This window comes from Notamacropus eugenii, chromosome 5 (genome assembly GCF_028372415.1).
Source record: "Notamacropus eugenii isolate mMacEug1 chromosome 5, mMacEug1.pri_v2, whole genome shotgun sequence".
Classification (NCBI taxonomy): domain Eukaryota; kingdom Metazoa; phylum Chordata; class Mammalia; order Diprotodontia; family Macropodidae; genus Notamacropus; species Notamacropus eugenii.
Genome location: NC_092876.1, coordinates 416549431 through 416569052, shown reverse-complemented (window position 1 = coordinate 416569052; position 19622 = coordinate 416549431). Strand labels below are relative to the sequence as shown.

Below are 19622 nucleotides of genomic sequence, written 5' to 3'. Positions count from 1 at the left end.
CTTCCCTTATTTGTCAGCAAATTTTGGAACCAGTTGCCAAAATCTTAGAGTTTGTTTTATGTCAAACTCCAAGCCTGCTTTTATACTCTCCTCTTAGGAGACTTCATAATTCTTCTTCATTTTCTGCCATCAGTAGACTTGTCTGCATTTCTGAGATTGTTGATATATCTCCAAGCAATCTCAATTCCAGTTTTTTATACGTCCTCCAGTAAGTGCTTAATATATTCTTCTTAGTTGACCAGGTGAAAAGCAAACATTGAAGCCTAGCATAATGCCTGGCACATAGCAGGCAATTAACAGACGCTTATTGACTGATTTCTTTCCAGAGAACATTAGGTACCTTTTTTCACTTTAGCATCCTCTATTTGTCACATCTATCCTTTCATGATCATCAATTTTTATTTCTATAATTTAATTATCTGTTGCTTTTACAAGTTCTTCTTCCACTCATCATTTCTTTAGGGCTGAATTATTTAATCTGGATTTCCTTTCTTCAAAGGCTCTTTAATGTTTATAATTTCAATCATTAGATAACATAACCAAAAAAAAAAAAAAAGACATATAACAAGCTACCCGGTATAATCAGATTTGATGATGGCTCTATTTTTGCCCTTTGAGAGTTATTTTCATCCACAGTTCCAGAAATCTAAGGATAATGAGGACAGGTTTACGAATCTAAAAAATTGTCTGCAACAAGGTTAATACAAATTATTTAAAACAAAATGAGATGTATTCCTGAACTTTTTATTCATCCGTAGTAAGAAATGCAATGAGGATCACTAGTGTTTATTGTTAAAATTTATGAAACAAAACACAAAATAATTTCAGGAAATTGATCAGGAATGAGTAGAGCCAGCTTTAATAATGTGATCTAGGCTTCAGCCACATAGGCAACCCTTGATCTGACTTTCTGCATCTTCCAGCATTATATGAGCAGCTAAGACGTTCTATAACTATAGGCAATGAATTCAATCAAGTAATCTATGGTTTTGTGAATATTTTCAATATCTTCCAAGTTGGAATCTATGTTTCTTTTGATTTCTTTGCTTTTGAGACAGTTTCATTTATTTCTTAATTATGCTAATGTCCAACTCCTCATTTTCCTGGGTCCTAGAAGTCTACCACAAGCTGTAGTGAATCCAACTATGCTGGAAAGGCATGTCTATCTTCAGAATTCCACTTCACAAAAGACAGGTTTCAAATGGTCTGATGGCTGTCTGTTGAAGCGTGGAAGAATTATAATCTACCTTAGTGGAGGAACTGCATACATCAATGAAATTATGAACTTACCTTACATATACTGCATGGTGTAGAGAGGTCACCTTATTTTCTGGTATAAGGTGATTAATGGAAACAAATTCCTCTTGAAACTCCTCCTCAACTGCCTCTACCCTCATGGTATGTGAACTTATATAACTGCAAACAAAGGAGAAATATAAACCACTATCTTCACTATTATATGGATTTTTAGAACTCAGGTGAATTTCACTTCAACTCTCAGAGTTGCTGGTTATCATATTTTATAAGGCAGGCCTATCTGGATGAAAGAAAATGCAAGTTGTTCATTTTGGATTAAGATATTCCTCATAAATGTTTGCACAGGATTAAAATGAGGACTCAAGAGAAATTGATTAGGTTTTAGGCAAAATAAAACTTAAAAACTCAAGATAGAAAACTGAGTCTCAGACGATGAAATGGTAAAAATACACATAGTTTAAAGAGATAAGCAGGGAAATTATATTTTGTTTACAAACATCAGGGATTACTAAATAGTATCATTATTTAATATATAAGAAGCATAATGGCACAGCAGACAGAGAGCTACTCTTGGAGCCAGGAAAACCCAGACTAATATCTTCCCTCTGATATAAACTGGCTCTGTAACCCTAAACATGCCATTCAGCCCTTCAGAGGCATGGGCCAATCTCTATGCCTCAAGTTCTTAAAATCTTTGTGTCACAAACCCCATTAGCAGTCTGGTGAAGCCTGTAGACCCCTTCTCGGAATAATATTTCTAAATGCATAAAATAAAATAATAGGATTACAAAGGAAATTTATTGTATTGAATACAGTTATCAAAATATATGTATTTTTAAAAACAAGTTCATATAGCCCAGATTAAGAACCTCTGCTCTGTAGGTGGAAGATAAGTTGCCAACTTATACTGGGAGAGAGAGTTTCCTCACCTGGAAGTTCCCTATAACAATGAAATTACAGATCCAATATCTATTCATCTCCCTACTTAATATATAAGCATTGGGCATAACAACTAAGGAAATTGATTGAAACTCAAAGGGAACTCAAAGGAAAAAACTGATTCATAGGGAACAATAGACAGAAAAAGCTACAATAGTTAGATATCTTGATGGACCTCTTTTAGAGATAAACGAATATGACCCAAAAAATGAGGAAATTAAGGACAAAAACAGAAGTTTAGAAAAGTTGGATATGATGTATTTCTGACAATTGGTGAGTAGGAATTGCAAATAACTAACTTCACAGCCTGACATAGCAACCTAAAAAACAAACTAACAAACAAAAAACTCTAACCGTGGGTTAGGTTAAAAAACTTTATAAATACATGTAGAAAGACAGAAATAGATCTTTTACTGATAACATATACCAAAAAAAATGCTGCAATTAAAGGATTATTGAAGAAGGTATCCAAATTAAATGGAGATTAAGTAATTTAGTCCTAAACAAGTCAAAGAATAAATTGAAACTAACTTATTTAAGAAATGCCAAAAATGAAACAAAAACTTTTGGGATACATCTATAGCACACCCCAGGAAAAATGTATGTCCTTAAATATTTTAGCTAATAAAATAAAGTACAAAACAAAAAAATGACTATACAACCAAAAAATTGAAAAACAACAAAACACATCATCTAAATCAAACATAAAATTAGGAATTCTGAAAAAGAGAGAACAATTTTTTAAAAAGTTGAATCAGCAAAAATAAGACCTGGTTTAAAAAAAAACCAAACAAACCTATAGCTAGCCTGATTTATTTTATTTTATTTTAGAACTCAAAAACCAGAACATAAATACAGAATAGAGAAAGGAGCAAAAACATATCATAAACTTAAATATTGGAACTTAAATACAAAGTAAGAAGGGGGAAGCACGTCATGTATATACCAGAATGTAAAGAGAGGGTACAAAATAGGTAACAATAAATTTTCATTTCAAGAAAAACTGATAAACACTACATATTTTGCTGAGAGCTGTCCATCTTTTCTTCACTTTTTTGTAAGTTTTCTTTTGTTCTCTGCTGTGTACCTTTGGGTTTTTTTGTTCTTTTTTTCCCTCCCCCGCTGAAGGCTAAAATTAAGTGCAGATATATTTCTCTATAGCTATAAATACACGCACATATGCTGACATATATAGATATATTTTTTCCCAAACAATTCTACTTTTGATCTTTGTTTTTATGTTTGTGTATATCTCTTGTTTCCTATCCCTCCGCCTCCTCTACTTTACTTCTACCTGCTCCCTTGCCCTGCTATTTCGTGCCTACCCACCATCCTCCCATTCTCATAAATCTGAGCATCCTTCTATAGCTCCCTATAACTTATTCCCTTACCCTTCTCTCTATTAATCCCTCCCTCATCCAAGCCTGATTTTTAAAAAAGGAAATTTAAAAAGCTAATAACAAAAGTGAAAAGGAAGCATTCACAAGAAATGAAAATAATCCAATTTTTAGAAATAATTTTGCTCAACTATATTCAAATAAAACTGTTAAGGTAAATGAATAGTTATAGATATACAATGTAGACAAACAAAGCAAGAAGCAGAGAATTGAAATAAAGCAGTCTCAGGAAAAGAATTTTAACAAGCCATTAAAAGAACTTTCAAAGGAAAACAAAACAGGACCAGGTGATTTCACAAATGAATTCTATGAAATATTCAGATAACAATTGATTCAAATATCACATAGTTTGAAAAAATAGGAAAGGAAAAGATCTTATCAAACTCATTCTATTGGACTGATATCTGTATAAGGTAAATCAAAGAAAAATATAGACTAAAATAATGAATATTAAGTCAATTATTTTTATTTTTAAATTTTGACTTAACAAATACTAAATAAAAGGAATGTTTTCCTTTGCAAGATAGAGGTTGTGTTTGAAACAAGAAATCTCTACTCCATACAACTAGTTTTTCTTTTCAATTACATAATAAATTCAATAAGCAATGTTTAAAACTGTCCTGCTTATTTATGTTTTCTCCTAAAATTCCTTCTATTTCCTGCCCTCTGTTTTAAAAATGATTCAATGATCCCTTTCCCTTTATTTTTTCTCTTCTATTTTCACATCTATATTTATACTTTACATAGAAGTCCTTTCATTTTTATTCTTCAGAGGGCAAGGTTTAGGTCAGGGAATACAGTACAGTGAATGATACTAGGAAAAAGAAAGAAAAGAATGTCATTAAATCATAAGAAATAAACCAGAGGAGCCAAAGAAATTCCAGAATTGTGCACAATCTGACAAGATTTGTAATTATCATGTTAAATTTTATTTTTGTAAAAATGTTACAACTTGTACATAGGAAAAAAACTACACATAATAGAAGTTAGCAATTTCATCTGCACTTTTCCTCTTCTCTTTTTTCTTCACATATTGAAATATTCATGTTTGTACATATTAAGTTCATCATAAAAGAGGGAAATTTTAAAAATATTCCAGTCAGTTTTCTTTCTATCCAGACCCTTAACTAGAAAACTCAGTTGTTTCCTCTGTGTGCTTGTGTGTGCTTGTGTGTGTGTGTGTGTGTGTGTGTGTATTAAGGGTTATATACTTTTGTGGTGATTACGTCCTATTTCAGATAACAGGCTCCATTTCTAATCCTTACTCCTAGTTCAAATCATTATGTTCTTCCCAGCTAGAAAACGAAGGCATCTATGTAGACTTTTCTGGGTGCCGCTTCTGTTTTGTGTTTTTGTTCCCCTGAGCATAAGCAACTGAGAAGCAAGAGACTCCTGTATGCAAGTACTGGTTGCCCAGTAAGAGTGAACTCTGAAAAAAGTTTTCAGAGAAGTTGCCCAGCGTCATAAAGACCATGAATGAGTTGCTCAAACCACATTCTTACAAAGGACATCATGTTTTAATTATTGATCTCAAAAGGAGTGTATAAACAGGTGTTATAACTTATTGTTACATACATTACTTGTCAATACATGCTTTAAACATTTCTGTCGTGGTGAAGGAAAATAAATAGTAAATAAGTAGCCATCCAATCTACTTTATATGTTGATTACCTTTATAGAATGAATCAGAAGTTAAGTGACTTTCTCGGAGATACAAAGTTAATAAGAGAATTCAAACTCAGTTCCTCCTGGCTTTAAGTCCAACATGCTATCCACTGCACCAACTATCCACTGCCAGAAAGAATTATTAATACCAGATTATGAGATACCCTAATCAGAGAAGGCAAAAGAGAATTACAGGCTAAATCATGAATGAATGTGGATTCAAAAATTTCAAATAAAGTCTGTCAAAAAGATAACTAATTAATTCAAGAAATTATTAAAGCTGGATAGCATAGTGAATAAGATTCAAGACATGGAATCTGGAAGACTTAAGTTTGAACCTTGCCTCAAATATTTGCTACCTGTGTAATCCTGGGCAAGCCACTTAACCTCTAAATGCCTTAGTTTCCTCATTTGTAAAATGAAGATAATAATAACACCTACCTCTCAGGTGTTGTATGAGTAGCAAATGAGTTAACATATTAAAGAAATCTGCAAGCCTTTAACTATTGTTATGATCAAGTTGGACTTATGCCAGAGACGCAAAGACAGTTCAACAATAAACAATTTAATTAATCATATTTTTTAAAAATCCCAAACCATACGATTATCTCAATAGATTCTAAAAGCATTTTTACAAAACCTTTGACAAAGTAAAATACTCATTTATGTTTAAAATCCTTCAAAATATAGGCATAAAGGGACATTTTTAATAGAATAAAAATGGTCTAAAATTAAAAGCATGAATTATATGCAATGAGAATACACTGGAAGTTTTTCCAATATATTCAATAGTAAAGCGATGTACAAATTTTCCCACCTATTATTTGATATCATTCTAAAAGAGATAGCAATAGTAAGAAAATAAAAAATAAAGGCATACATATAGACAAAGAAGAAACAAAGACAATACTACATTTTGGTGATGTGGTATATCCTTAGAGAACACCAGGGACAGCAGAGACAATTGAGATAAGTAATAGCTTCAACAAAGTTGCAAACTAAAAGAAAAATCAAGTTTTTCTATATAACAATGAAATCCAACAGACAACAATAGAAGAGGAATTCTGATTCCAAATAACTAAAAAGTATATAAAATATTTGTAGGTCAATCTTACAAAGCAATTACAGAGAAATTCAGAACAACCTAAATTGTACAAAGAATATCCACTGTGTATGGTTGGACTGTGCCAATGTAACAAAAATGACAATACTATCAAAGTTAATTTGCAATTTTAATACTATACCAGTCAGATGATCAAATCTGTACTTTGTACAGCTCAATAAAATAATAAAATTCATTTGGAGAAACAAAAAATCTAGAGTATCAAGGGAAATAATGACAAATGGTAGTAATCCTTAGACCAAAGCACTTCCAGACACTAAATTATATACAAAATAGTAATCATAAAAAACAATTTAGTGCTGACTAAAAAAATAGAGAAGACCAATAGAACAAAGAAACAAGGGGTTCAGAAATAACAGAACTCAATGACTCAGTGTTTAAGAAAACTGAAAACATAAATTACTCAGGAATGAGTTCTCTACTTGATAAAACACTACTAGAAAAATTGGAAATCAAACTGAACAGCTTCTTATGCATATTCCTACAGTAACTTGAAAGTGAATATTTGACTTTAATATTAAACATCATACCATAAGCAATTAGGAAAGAAGTAGATCATAGACCTCTCACTGCTATGGGTAGGAGAAGCCTTTTCAACCAAACAAAGGAGAGAATCCATTACAAAAGATAAAATATATGTTTTTGATTTCTTAAAGTAGAAAAACTTCTCCACAAATGAAATCAGTGCTTCTACATTAAGTGGAAAAGATCTCAAATGGGGGAAATATCGTATCAAATATCTCTGTTACCAAACCCTTGTTTGGTATCAAAGATATTCAAATCAACAGATCTTTCTATCCATCTAACAATCAATCGATCAATCCATCTATCACCAAAAGCCATTTCTCAGTAGATAAGTGGTCAAAGGATCTGATTAAATAGTTCCCAAAAGAATTGTAAGCTATTTATTATATTTTTAAATGGTCCAAATCACTAATAATAAGAGAAATTCAAGTCAAAACAACCTAAAGTTTCACCTCACATGCAGCACATTGGCAAAGATGACAAAAGATAGAGATAATCCATATTGAAGGAGTGAGTTGTGGAAGAGAGGCACAACCATTTTAGTAATTTTGAATTGTATAAATAAAAACTAAATTATAAATATGCAAAATATTCCTAGTCTTTTCAGAAATTTTTCTCCTTAGATATATATCCCAAGAATGTCACTGATAAAGAGTTTCCTTATACACCAAAGTATTTATAGCAGTAATTTTTTACTTTAACTGAATAATGGTTAAAAAAAATTATAATAGATGAACACAATGAAATATTTTCGTAATGTAAAAACAGTGAATATGGTTAATACAGAGGAGCGCAGAAAGACATGCACGGATTGATACAGAGTGGAGCTAGCAGAGAGAAGGAAACGATATGCACAATGAAAACAGCAATATAAGTGGAGAGAACAGTCAACACAATACAATAAAAAGTGAATGCTGCAAAATTATGAGGAATAAACTGTGTCCCAAAGATAAATATGAAAAGACACCTCTCTATCCAGTCTTTTGCATAGGTGGGAGGTCCAGTGGTAGTAACACATTGCATATATTTTCATATCTTTAGAAGCATTTTTCCCTCTTATTCCTCTTTTTCTTTCTTTCAAAAAAAAAGTTTTTACTACTATTATGGAAGTCATTTGCAAAACTACACAGATCTGGCCTGTACTGAATTGCTTGCCTTCCAAAGGGAAGGGGTGGGGAGGGAGGGAGGGCAGATTGGCAGACAGGCGCAATTAGAACGCTCCGTGTTTTGGGGTGGGGGGAGGGGACAAAAGGGGAGAAAATGTGGAACCCAAAATTTTGTGAAAATGAATGTTAAAAGTTAAATAAATTAATTTAAAAAAATAAAAATAAAAACAAAAAATAAACTAAAATAAAATAAAAATAAAAAAATAAAAAAATAAAAATAAAAAAAGTTTTTGTTACATGAAGTGGTTCTCTGTAAGATGAGGAGTGTGGAGGAAAGGGTGAAATTTAGGCAACAAAAAAGCAAAATATATTAATCAAAGCTTATTTTTAAACATTTTTATTATATGGGGCAGCTTTGGGGGAATAAAGGATAGATATAAGGAAAATGTCAGTGATATAAAATAATGACTTTTTAAATTTAGATTAAATAGCAAAATATATCTGAAATCTCATCCATTTGGATGCTCTTTCCTGCATTATAGACCATAATCCATCCACGCCTGCCTGTACTGGGAAACTGTTATTCATGTATTTTCATAATTTTACCACAATAGTGGTAAAATATTGGTATTAAAAATATATTAAATAAAATAAAGGGAGGAAGAGAATGTAAACAGTCTTAATTTGTATTTTATAATATGAGAAACTGTGTCATAGGCCATATTACTGTATTGTTATATAGATACAACTTTTTTATAAAATCTTACAGGAGAAACTCAGTGTCATATTGAGACACGTGGGAACAGCAGGTACTTAAAGGGGGCTTGCTATGGTGTCTAAAATGCCTATTGACTGTAGAAGGCATTTCAAATCCATGATGTGTTTTACTGGATACACCACATTAAGACTTTAGCAGTGATTTATTTATCACAAGGATTCACAATGTTTTTTTAAGAATTTATTTTTACTGAAAACCTTTGGATACTCGAGTTATAAGAGTATTGACAGTGAAATCTGTGAGTGAAGTACAGGTCGTGATGTCACTACAAATTTTAATTCCTTGCATTCAGGGAATGACAGAAAACTTTGTAAATGGGAACATGACGGTAACAACCAGCTTGAATATTTACTAGATGAGGCCTCATTATCTACTGGAATAGCTTAATTTTTGGCTGGGGATCCGTGCTTAAAATGAGACAAGGTGATACAGTATGAATCCCAGTATTTAGACTGACTCCTTATTTCTTGTGTGACGTTGAACACTAAGTCTCTTAACTTCTTTGAGGTTTTGGACTTTGAGGTCCACTTGAGAAAATTGAGGAGATTAAGAATTTTGGGAATTGAGTGAATCACACTGACTCCATCTTGTGACTCAATTTTGGAGCTATTTCAGTTCCCTTTCTATTCAGTTGAGTCTAGTCCAAATGCTATCTTTTGAGAAAAATGTATTCAAATACGGAAATTAGGAGAAAAATGTATCATATTGTTTAAAACTAGTCTTACATGATTAGGAAACTGGACCATCTTGGCCTGCTGCCTAGGTTATGCCGACCAGAAATCTATTAAGATCCAAAGATTGATGCAACGAGTTTTCTTACAATTGTACATCTCAAGCAACCCATAATTCTTACCTGAAAACTGGCCTCATGCTGATCAATCAGTTATTGTTTCCATGTTCCTTTGATTATTTACAGAAACTTGAGGGGAGTAGGGCACTTCTTTTTTCTGAATTCAGGGAATTGCACTTGCTCGCTCTCTCCATCTCAACTTAGGAAAGTCCCTAATATTTCCTCCAATTAGAAATCACATGATCGAATGTTGTATTGTTTGCCCTAATATATAAAAGTCTGTCTCCTCCTGTATTCAAGGTCCAGGCCTAAGATGAAGCAGTGCAGTCTAGTTTGTTGAGCAAATACCAAACACTGCTTAATAAATTGATGTACTTCATGTATAAAAATATTTGTAGCAGCTCTCTTGATGGAGGCCAAGAACTGCAAATCGAGGGGATGCCCATCAATTGGGGAATGAATGACTGAACAAGTTGTGGTATATGAATGTAATGGAATACCATTGAGTTATAAAAATGATGAACAAGAAGACTTCAGAGAGACCTGGAAAGACTTCTATGAATTAATGCTGAGTGAAAGGAGTAGAACCAGGAGAACTTTGTACACAGCAACAACCACAAGTGTTCAAGAAATTTTTGTGATAGACTTAGCCCTTTATAGCAATGCAAGGACCTAAAATATTCCCAAAGAACTCTTGAGGCAAAATGCCTTCCACATCTAGAGAAAGAACTATGGTATTGGAACACAGAATGAAACAGACTATTTTCTCTTGTGTTATTTTTTGTTTTGTTTGGGTTTTTCTCATGGTTTCTCCCATATTTTTTAATTTTTCTATGCAACATGACTAATGTGAAAATGTATTCAATAGAAATATATGTGTAGAACCTATATGAGATTGCATGCCATGTCAGGGAGGGAGATTAGAGGGAAAGGGAGAAAATCTAGGACTTATGGAAGTGATTGTAGAAGACTGAAAAACAAATTAATAATTTAAAAAATAAAAAAATAAATTGCTTTGCTTGAAAGCTCAAACTTTTATTTCCTCAGTCATTTCATCTTTCACCTGACAGTTTGTTTGGGTTTTTTTTTTGGCAGAGTCAGCAAGTTTAATAGATTGCTTGCCCCGGGGATTGAGATACTTCCACCTGCCACATTCTTCAACTAGAAATCTATGGTCCTATAATAATCAGATACGTAAGACCCTAATGAAATGAGACATGGGACAGTTTTGATGAGGGAAAGAAAACAGAGAAAAAGGAAGCTAGCTGCCCATCAACCAACAAGTTGGTATTAGGACAGAGATCCTGCTGGGTTGGGTGAGGGGGGCATGTTTACTTCAAAGTTGTTTTCTTTAAGTTCCATGTTAGAACTACAATTTTAGAGACATAGAACACTTAGAGAAATTGGATTCAAAGGGACATGGAAGTGGTAAAGAGTAGGATTGAGAAAGGAAGAGGAAATTGAAATAAGGATAGGGATATATTTACTTGATGCCATCCTATGTACATAAAACATAGTTAACAAATGAAAAATTCATTGAAATAGCATTATTTACTTGATACTAACAGATTTGAATTACTACTTCTTAAAAACTAATTTTTTAAAAAAGTTCCTTTGGTCTCATGTTATTGTTCAGTCTTTTCAGTCCTTTCCAACTCTTTGTGTCCACATTTGGAATTTTCTTTTCAAAGATACTGGAGTGGTTGTGCCATTTTCCTCTCCAGATCATTTTATAGATAAGGAAACTGAGGCAAACAGGGTTAAGGGTCACCTGGCTACTAAGTGTCTGAGGTTAGACTTTAAATTCAGGTCTTTCTGACTCCAGCCCATGTCATGCCCTAGCTGCCCCTGGTCTCATGTAGACAGCCAAAAAGAAAGAGAGAATATATTGTACTTCTATTGATGTTTATCCCAAATCTGCAACCTTTTAAAGACTTTCTACTATTTCCATATATTATAGCATTTCAAAATTTTGATCTGTTGCACTTAACTTTTCAAAACAAACAGCAGCATGTAGATTTGAATTTTTTTCCATTTACCTTGAAAAGCCTAATTGTTCGCAGGCTATAAGTCCATATTGACCTTTCCAGTCATCTGAACACATCGTTCTCCAAGCAGCAGCAACAAACACCTGAAGCACAGCATTATGTCCACTCACACGGACTGGTAGGAACATAGGAAGAAAAATATGATTAGTTGGCAAGATTTGATAATGCAATATCATAATTCAAATAGTGCTTTTTATTTATCCAGCTATGTTTATTTCTGTTCATTATTACTATCCAGGGGTCATTCATAACCCTGTTTGAATCCTCTCTCCTCATTGCTACAATCCACAATAATCTGTACCCATGTAGCATGTCTATCACTTACATGACATATATATGTATAAATACTTATGCATAGATACATATATGTATACAGGTACATATATACATATATATTCTCATCAACTAATTTTTTTGTGAGTAGAGAACAAAACTTTCTTTTTCATATTACTCACATAACCTAGGCCAGGGATGGGGAACATGGGGCCTGAAAGGCCACATGTGCCCTCCAGGTCCTCAAGTATGGCCCTTTGACTGAATCCAAACTTCACCAAACAAATTCCCATCTGTGAAGTTTGAGTTCCATCAAAGGTCTTCACCTGAGGACCTAGAAGGCCCCATATGGCCCTAGGTTACTCACCTCTGGCCTAGCACAGGACCTCATGGAATAGGCACTTAATATCTGTTGATTCATTTATTTTAAACAAAACATGAGTATGACCTTTTTTACAGATAAGAAAAAAGAGTAGCTGAATAAATTTCCTCTCACTCATACTAACAATAATAAAAGAGAAGAATAAATCATATTACCACATCTGTATTCATCTTCTCCATCTTTACAGTTGTATACACCATCACACCTTGCTGTCAGTTCAATACATTGAAAAGATGATCTGCATCTGTATTTCCCAGAGCAATTGAAGTGTACTAAGGGAAATTGGATTTTAAAAAAAACCCAGAATGTTAACCAGATTATAGTTCTAAATACAAGAAAAACAAATCTCTGTGCTCAAAATACAATTTAAAAACAATAGGAAAGTTCTTGCTCAGCCCTGTTGAAGTTATAATAACATTTGTAGAAGCTGTATTCTCTTCTGATGCTTTATCTTTTCTACTCCTTTTTAGTTTCTATTTCTTAACCCAGGAGAGACACAGCTTCCTCTCCCAGAGTAGAAGCTATCTGAAAGTTTAATCTGAGAAGGGAAATTCCAGCACTTAAAAGTACTGAATAGCTGAGCAAGTTTAGTGATGGAACCTTAAAGATAGTCTGCTCATTAATCTTATTTTTTATTTCTTTTCCCCCTTTATTCTGGAAGAGGAGCAAATGAATGGCGGCTCCGGAAGTCCACTAATGCATTAAATCATTATTTCAGTAAATCCAATGGATGAGCAAATATTTTTCCTTTTATGACAGACTTTGAAACAATGGATTTTCACTAAAATTGCCTCCAACTTGTTTTTCAAATGGCAGAAATGTTTGATAAATGACTGAATGGGGTTCTTTGTGTGTAGGGGTGCTCTGGACAATGTTGGCACACCTGACACTATTCAGTTACAGTATCTCCCTTTGAATGTTTCTCACTGTTTCAATTTCCTTAGTGACGTAGCCCTGATTTTTGCCCACACTTGGCTTTAGAAACAGCAGATTAGCCTAACCAACAGTACCTTTTGTTTCACTAATTAAGGGTATGTGGCAACAAAGCACTAATCTAAAGAGGAAGCTCATGAACATTGAAATGTTTTAATAATGATTTTAAGACCTATTAAATAATAAATTGTACTCACTGCCCAGACCAATGGCCACTGCTATGATCAATGCAATAATTCCAATGACGATGATGGGGAAAAACTTTAAAGGAAGTAAAGAAAGGATCTGCGCAGCTAATGCATCAGCATCTATAATCCAAATGGAAGAATGGGAATAGTAACCATAATTGAAAGATGATATTTGTCTCCTAACATCCTCTAAATCACTCCCTCCCATCTGTTATGTGTTGGGCCTTACTCAAGTCAATCTTATCTGGTCATTTAGGTTTAACATGGAAACCAAATGAGACACTTAAAAAAATACATTCAAGAGTTAACAAAAATGATTTACTTACCATAGCAAAAAAAGGATATTCAATAAGGAGAAGCCTGGAAGACAGTTTATTCAGTTGAGCAGAGCTCCCTTGCCTGAGTTGCCCAGCATAATCCATCAACTAAATATCAGTGTCCATGGAGTTCCTCATAGTTGCTTTGTACTTGGGCAACCAGGAAGTGATATCAACAGCCTGAATTTAAACTTATTCCTCTAATCCAATATAGTCTCAAGGATTGTCGTAATACTTCTGAGGGGAAAAAGGCATCCTAAATTGAATGGAGGGGAGAAGATACTGCCCTTTCTTAATGGAATATTTTGCCTCTTACTTTACCAAGAAAATAGAAGTCACCAGTCATAATGAAAAGAAACCATTTGTTTCTCCTCTACTACACATATCAAAACTCCATGTATATCTTTTGCCATTCTCTCCTCTACTTTTAGACAAGAAAGGAACTCTTCTTACAAGACCAACCCCTCTATATATGGTCTTAATTCCAGGATCCTTCAGGAACTTGTCACCTAGATAACTTTCTTTCTTTAACTAACCTTAAATCTTTCCTTAATAACTATCTCCTTCCTTCCTGATTCTACAAATATGCTCATCTCTCCCCTATCCTTTGAAAAAATGAAAATAAAAAGTATTTTTAAATCTTCACTGAACTTTTTTGTCCCCTCAACCTATCTTGTAACTTTTTTTCTTTCATAGTTAAATCACTAGAAAAAGTTGTGTCTTCCTCTGGTCTGGAATCAAGGAATGAAAGAGGCTTGGGGCAAAAAATATTCTGGGCCCCTTCATTTTATTTTACAGATTGAAAAACATGCCTAGTTAGGGCAAATTATTTGCCAAAAGTCACACTGATACTCTGTGGTGAAACCAAGATTCAAATCTATGTCACATGACTCCAAAATTACTGTTCTTTCTACTATTGTTACTACTACAAAGGATAATGATAATTATTATTAATATTACAACCTCCTGAAAGTTTAATCTATCATTCCATAGGGCATGGAAGGAGGGAGGGAAGGGTTTTGCTGACTACAGTGACTAATACTCCAATTATCTGAGGCTTTCGAGATATCTGTAGATTTCTAAAATACTGGTAAACTGGGCTCTGGCAATAACATTTCCTGGGTTAGCATCGCAGTTAAATTAAGTTACAGACTTCCTCTACTCACAGCTCTAATCATAAGCTGAATATGGAGAAGCTCTCCCTTGTGTTTTGGTTAAATATGGAAAAATACATGGGAACAAATCAGAAATACCAATACCCCTTCTCCTGGAAATGTGCAAGTGCAAATATCATTTCCCTACTTTTTGTTTAACACATGATATTACTGGTTGATGCTGACATGTCACACAAGCAACTCTATGCAGTGGGACATATCAGCAAAATTCCTCCTGTGAATTCTGATCTCAAAGAGGAGAGCCTTTGCTTGTCCAATCTTATTTTCTCCAGGCTACAGACCACTTGATCTGACCCAGGAATCAGTGAAGATAAAGATCTTCTTTGTCTCATCCCTCAAGGCTTTCTCATATACCATTCATAAATATTGGATCTTAGCCCACTGGAAGGACCTACCAAGACATCCACTTCTTAGGGGAATATTACTAGACTGGTAATTATTGTGTATGCCTCTCATAGTGGATGGATCAGTCAGTAAACCAGGCAAAATAGCATTTTGATAGGATTGATCTCCCACCTTTAGTTCTTCATATGAGCCATCGTCTGACCTTGGACCTGTTCCACCATTACTTCTTCTGGCCTGGTCAAATATTATTTCATTATAGTGGTATATATTATTGCCACTAGGGAGGTCTCTTTCATGTCTCTGCCCACCATAATGTGGCACCATGAGAGAGAGTAGTTATCAATTGCTTTCTTGTCAATTCCATGTTTTAAGAATCATATCCCAAAGTTCCTCCAGGAGAGGATGTCATTGCACTTTGCCCATCTATCAGGATGATGAGATCCACAACTGCTCTTCACAATCCCAGAGTGTTTATTTTCACTGACTACAATCTTTACCAAAGCCACAATACTCTTGATCAAATTTTACCAATTAATTAGGCCAAACCTGTGTAGTTGTACAGTAAGAAAGATATATAGGTGACATCATTCTAACGAGATGCCATTGAAAAGGAGGGATACAATTACTTTCAAGGCAAACTGATCATAAAAGCTGGTGTGGTAGGCTGTTTGAGATGGGAGGAAGTTTCATCAAACCAATTTCCTTTAGGAATTTAATCTCGTCCCTTGCCATACGCTGTCAGGCAGTCAGCTGAAAGATAAATTCTTCTTTTTTTTTTCTTACTATGTGCAAATATTTCACCATTCTAGCCAATCAAAAGTGAAAAAGGTGGCCCTAGTCAGAAGACTCTGATTTACCTGACTCTGTGTGTCCCCAAAGGGCTCCTAAAGCCTGTGAAAGTCAGTTGTGGAAAGAGCTTTAGTAATGACTTCATCAGGTCCTCAGGAGCCCTTCATTGCTCCAGTAAATAATTCATGAGGTTCATGCTTGAATTTCTCATGCAACCTGTTCAGCTCCTTGGTGGTGAAAGTCTTCCTAACCCCTGCTCTCTCAGTGGAGGAAGACATCCTCCTCTTAGGAACAGTAATAAGACAGATTTGAGGTTTGTTTTTGTTGTTGCTATGTTGGTGTTTCCAAGTTTCTTCCCCTCTTCTTCTCTCAATCTCCTGTCTCATGGCTCTGACCTCAACAGGATGCAGTGCAGCTTTTGGTTCCACATCATGCCATGAGTTCCTGACTGTGGCCTGTCAGTGCCCAAAACCCTGGAAAGGAATCCTTTCAAATGCACTGTCACCAGTTCTGTGAGCTTCCCCTCCATCTTCAATGCACATTGCTTAAAAGCTGAGAGCTTGCTCTCTAATGGTTGAATGGACTAGGCCAGTTTAATTTCAGTCTGGCAGTTATAGTTGCAGCTCAGCTTCTGAAAGTAAGACAATAACCAGCAGGGAATATTGGAATTGGCACTTCTCCTCTCCCCACCCCCACCACTTCCTAACAGCCTTCTCAGGACCCATGGAACAATAGCTCCATCTGAAAAGGGACAAGCTGCCTGTTTCACTAAGAGGTCTCCCCATACACAACCAGTGGGACCTCACCACCAGGTTCCATCCTGCTGAATCCAGCCATTTTATCACTCCACCCTCCAGGTTTGTTATACCTTTTCCCTACTTCAACCATGATTGTTGGTTGTAAGTAAGTGTAATGTAAAACACAGAGGCCATTTCATCCCAATGATCAAGTGTGCCTTATGCCCACAACCTCTTACTTCAGCTTCAATGTTGGGATAAATGAGATATTTATAGATAATTGGAGAGTTAGCTAAAGAATGTTTACTTAGCCGTGACATAGCAAGGATATGAAAAAAGGATGTAGCACTTTAATGCAGTTTCTATAGTCATGCCCATTCTCCCCTAGAGCATAGCAATCCATGTATTTGGGGGCATCCATCTAGTTGGAAAGGCAGTGACCCCGTGTGGATGGGATCATTTCATACCTTAGGTAATCAGAAAACCACATCACCATAAGTAAAGGCCCCAAGAAGTTACTTCTAGGGAGGTACAGCTTAAGCCTTGACCCAACCTCTGTAACAGCCAGGACCCTAGCATACACAGGAGGGCCTGATGTACAGGTTCTTAGATCTGCTTTTCTAAAAGGAAAGCAACTTTTGAGGGGTCAAGAATCTACATTAATCAAGACGTATATCATTCATTTAGCTCAGGGGAAAAAGTCAGCACTCTGAACTTCAGAGAAACAACCATCAACCAACAGACGGGGCTTCCAGCTGTCTGACTGTAAGCAATGCATACATCACAGGTCAACAGACAGATCCAACTGTCTGACCATACGTACATACATAGTTACCAGAGAGAGAAGCACCAACATATGGGCTTTCAAAACCACAGGGATCCTTAGCAGCTGCCCAGAGTCTCATATAGTCAAACACTTCCAATGAGAAAGCCTCAAAATAAAACTCACCTGAGTATTTATACACTTTTCAGAGCCAGAGGGCATCACAACTCTTGAGAACCAGTGCCTCATTAGAAATTAAGAAAAGGTGTAGACCTCCCTTTATCAAGCTTCACTTAATGAGCAGGCCCATCAATGAGTGGGGAAGATCTTTAAACTCTCATTAACATTACATCCCCAGGCCAATTAAGTCCTGGTTTTTTTCTCCTTTTAGGGTTGAAATCATGTTGGGAGAGGGGAGACCCCTGTTGTAAATTGGTCCTACTACACACACACATACACACACATTCATCATGGTCTCTAACAATGGAACTACTTGCCAAGAAGGAAATATACAATCCATGAATTGAAAAGTCAGTTTGAGAAAATTCAAGGCACAATTGAGGGAGCACAGACATACATGCCAGACTGACATGGATAGATCTTTCAAGAGTGTGACCTCTGGTGATAGAGATGAGATATGGATATGGGAGTCCATAAAACTGAGAATTCAAATTTGAGAACTGAGCTGTAGAGAGGAGCAAACCTTAGCAGCTCAGCTGAGCAAACTGCCCTAAAGAGATATTGCATGATTGGGGACTTTGCGAGGACTTCATATGGAGAAAAAAATTATCATGGACCTGTGATATTAGACTTTTCAGTAGCCTTGACCTCATTACCATTACTCAGATGGCACGTATTAGTGGAAGAATTTTCCAAGGCTTGTAGAAGGATAAATTTTTAAAATTTTATTTATTTTTAATTTATGAAATAAAACAAGCATTGTCATGCTTACTACTATGTTATCATAATAGAATTTTTAGAAGATGATGGCACAAGACTGCAAATGTATTATGTACAACTTGCTATTACTTTTATGTATATAATAAAGTTATCAGGTAAACATTTTTTCCCTTTTTTCTTTCCTCCCTCTACCCTAGAGATAACTACCATTAAACACAAATATATATATGTATGCATGCATGTATATAAAATCACCCTATGCTTACTTCTATTTATCAGTTCTTTCTCTGGATACAGATAGTGTCTTCCTTCATAGGCCCACTGTAGATATAATTTATAAAAGTCAAAATGACTTAATCACTCAAAGTTATTCTAAAAATAAAATTGCTATTGCTATAGGCAATATTCTCTTTCTTCTATTTACTTCACTCTTCATTATTTCATGCAGATCTATCCATTTTTTCTAAAAACAATGAACTCATCATTTCTTATAGCGCAGTACTAATCCATCACAATCACATATCACAACTTCTTCAGTCATTCTCCAATTGACAGGCATCCCCAGAATTTCCAGTTTTTTGACAACACAAAGAGAGGTACTATTAATGTTTTAGAACATACAGGTTCTTTTCCTTTTTGTGTAATTGTCATCGAAAATACACCTAGTAGTGCTATTTCTGGGTCAAAGAATATAGGGAGTTTAATAACTCTTTGGGCGTAATTCCAGATTGCTCTCCAAAATCATTTTAGACAGTCTGATAGGTGTAAAATGATCTCTCAAGGTGGTTTGAATTTGCATTTATCTGATCAATATTGATTTAGAGCATTTTATCATATGACTATAAACTATTTTGATGTCTTCATTGAAAATTGTCTATTCATATCCTTTGACCATTTATCAATTGGGAAACGAAACAAACAACTGTTTGTCCATCCATAAGTCTAATAAGTAAGATAAGTAAAATGTTCTTCAAATTTTCTTGTAATGTTTCTCTTTCTATCTAGATTATCTATCCATTTTGACCTTGTCTTGGTAAATGATTAAGATATTGATCTATGTATGCCCAATTTCTGCCACACTGCTTTCCAGTTTTCCCAAGAATTTTTTTTACCAAATAGTGAATTCTTACCCCCAAAACATGTCTTTAAACTTGTCAAATATAAGGTTATTATATCCATTTGCTGCTATAAA

The 19622-nt window shown here is 34.7% G+C and overlaps 1 protein-coding gene across 1 annotated transcript in view; it reads right to left on the bottom strand.

Moving 5' to 3' along the window:
• TMPRSS3 (transmembrane serine protease 3) overlaps window positions 1–19622 on the bottom strand; it is a 66525-nt gene that overhangs the window by 31407 nt on the left and 15496 nt on the right. The window contains exons 3-6 of the mRNA XM_072615770.1: window positions 13414–13524; window positions 12439–12555; window positions 11620–11743; window positions 1291–1416 (exon numbers count right to left, since the gene is read on the bottom strand). Of these exons, the coding sequence (XP_072471871.1) occupies window positions 1291–1416; window positions 11620–11743; window positions 12439–12555; window positions 13414–13524 (478 nt within the window). The remainder of the gene's footprint in view (window positions 1–1290; window positions 1417–11619; window positions 11744–12438; window positions 12556–13413; window positions 13525–19622) is intronic.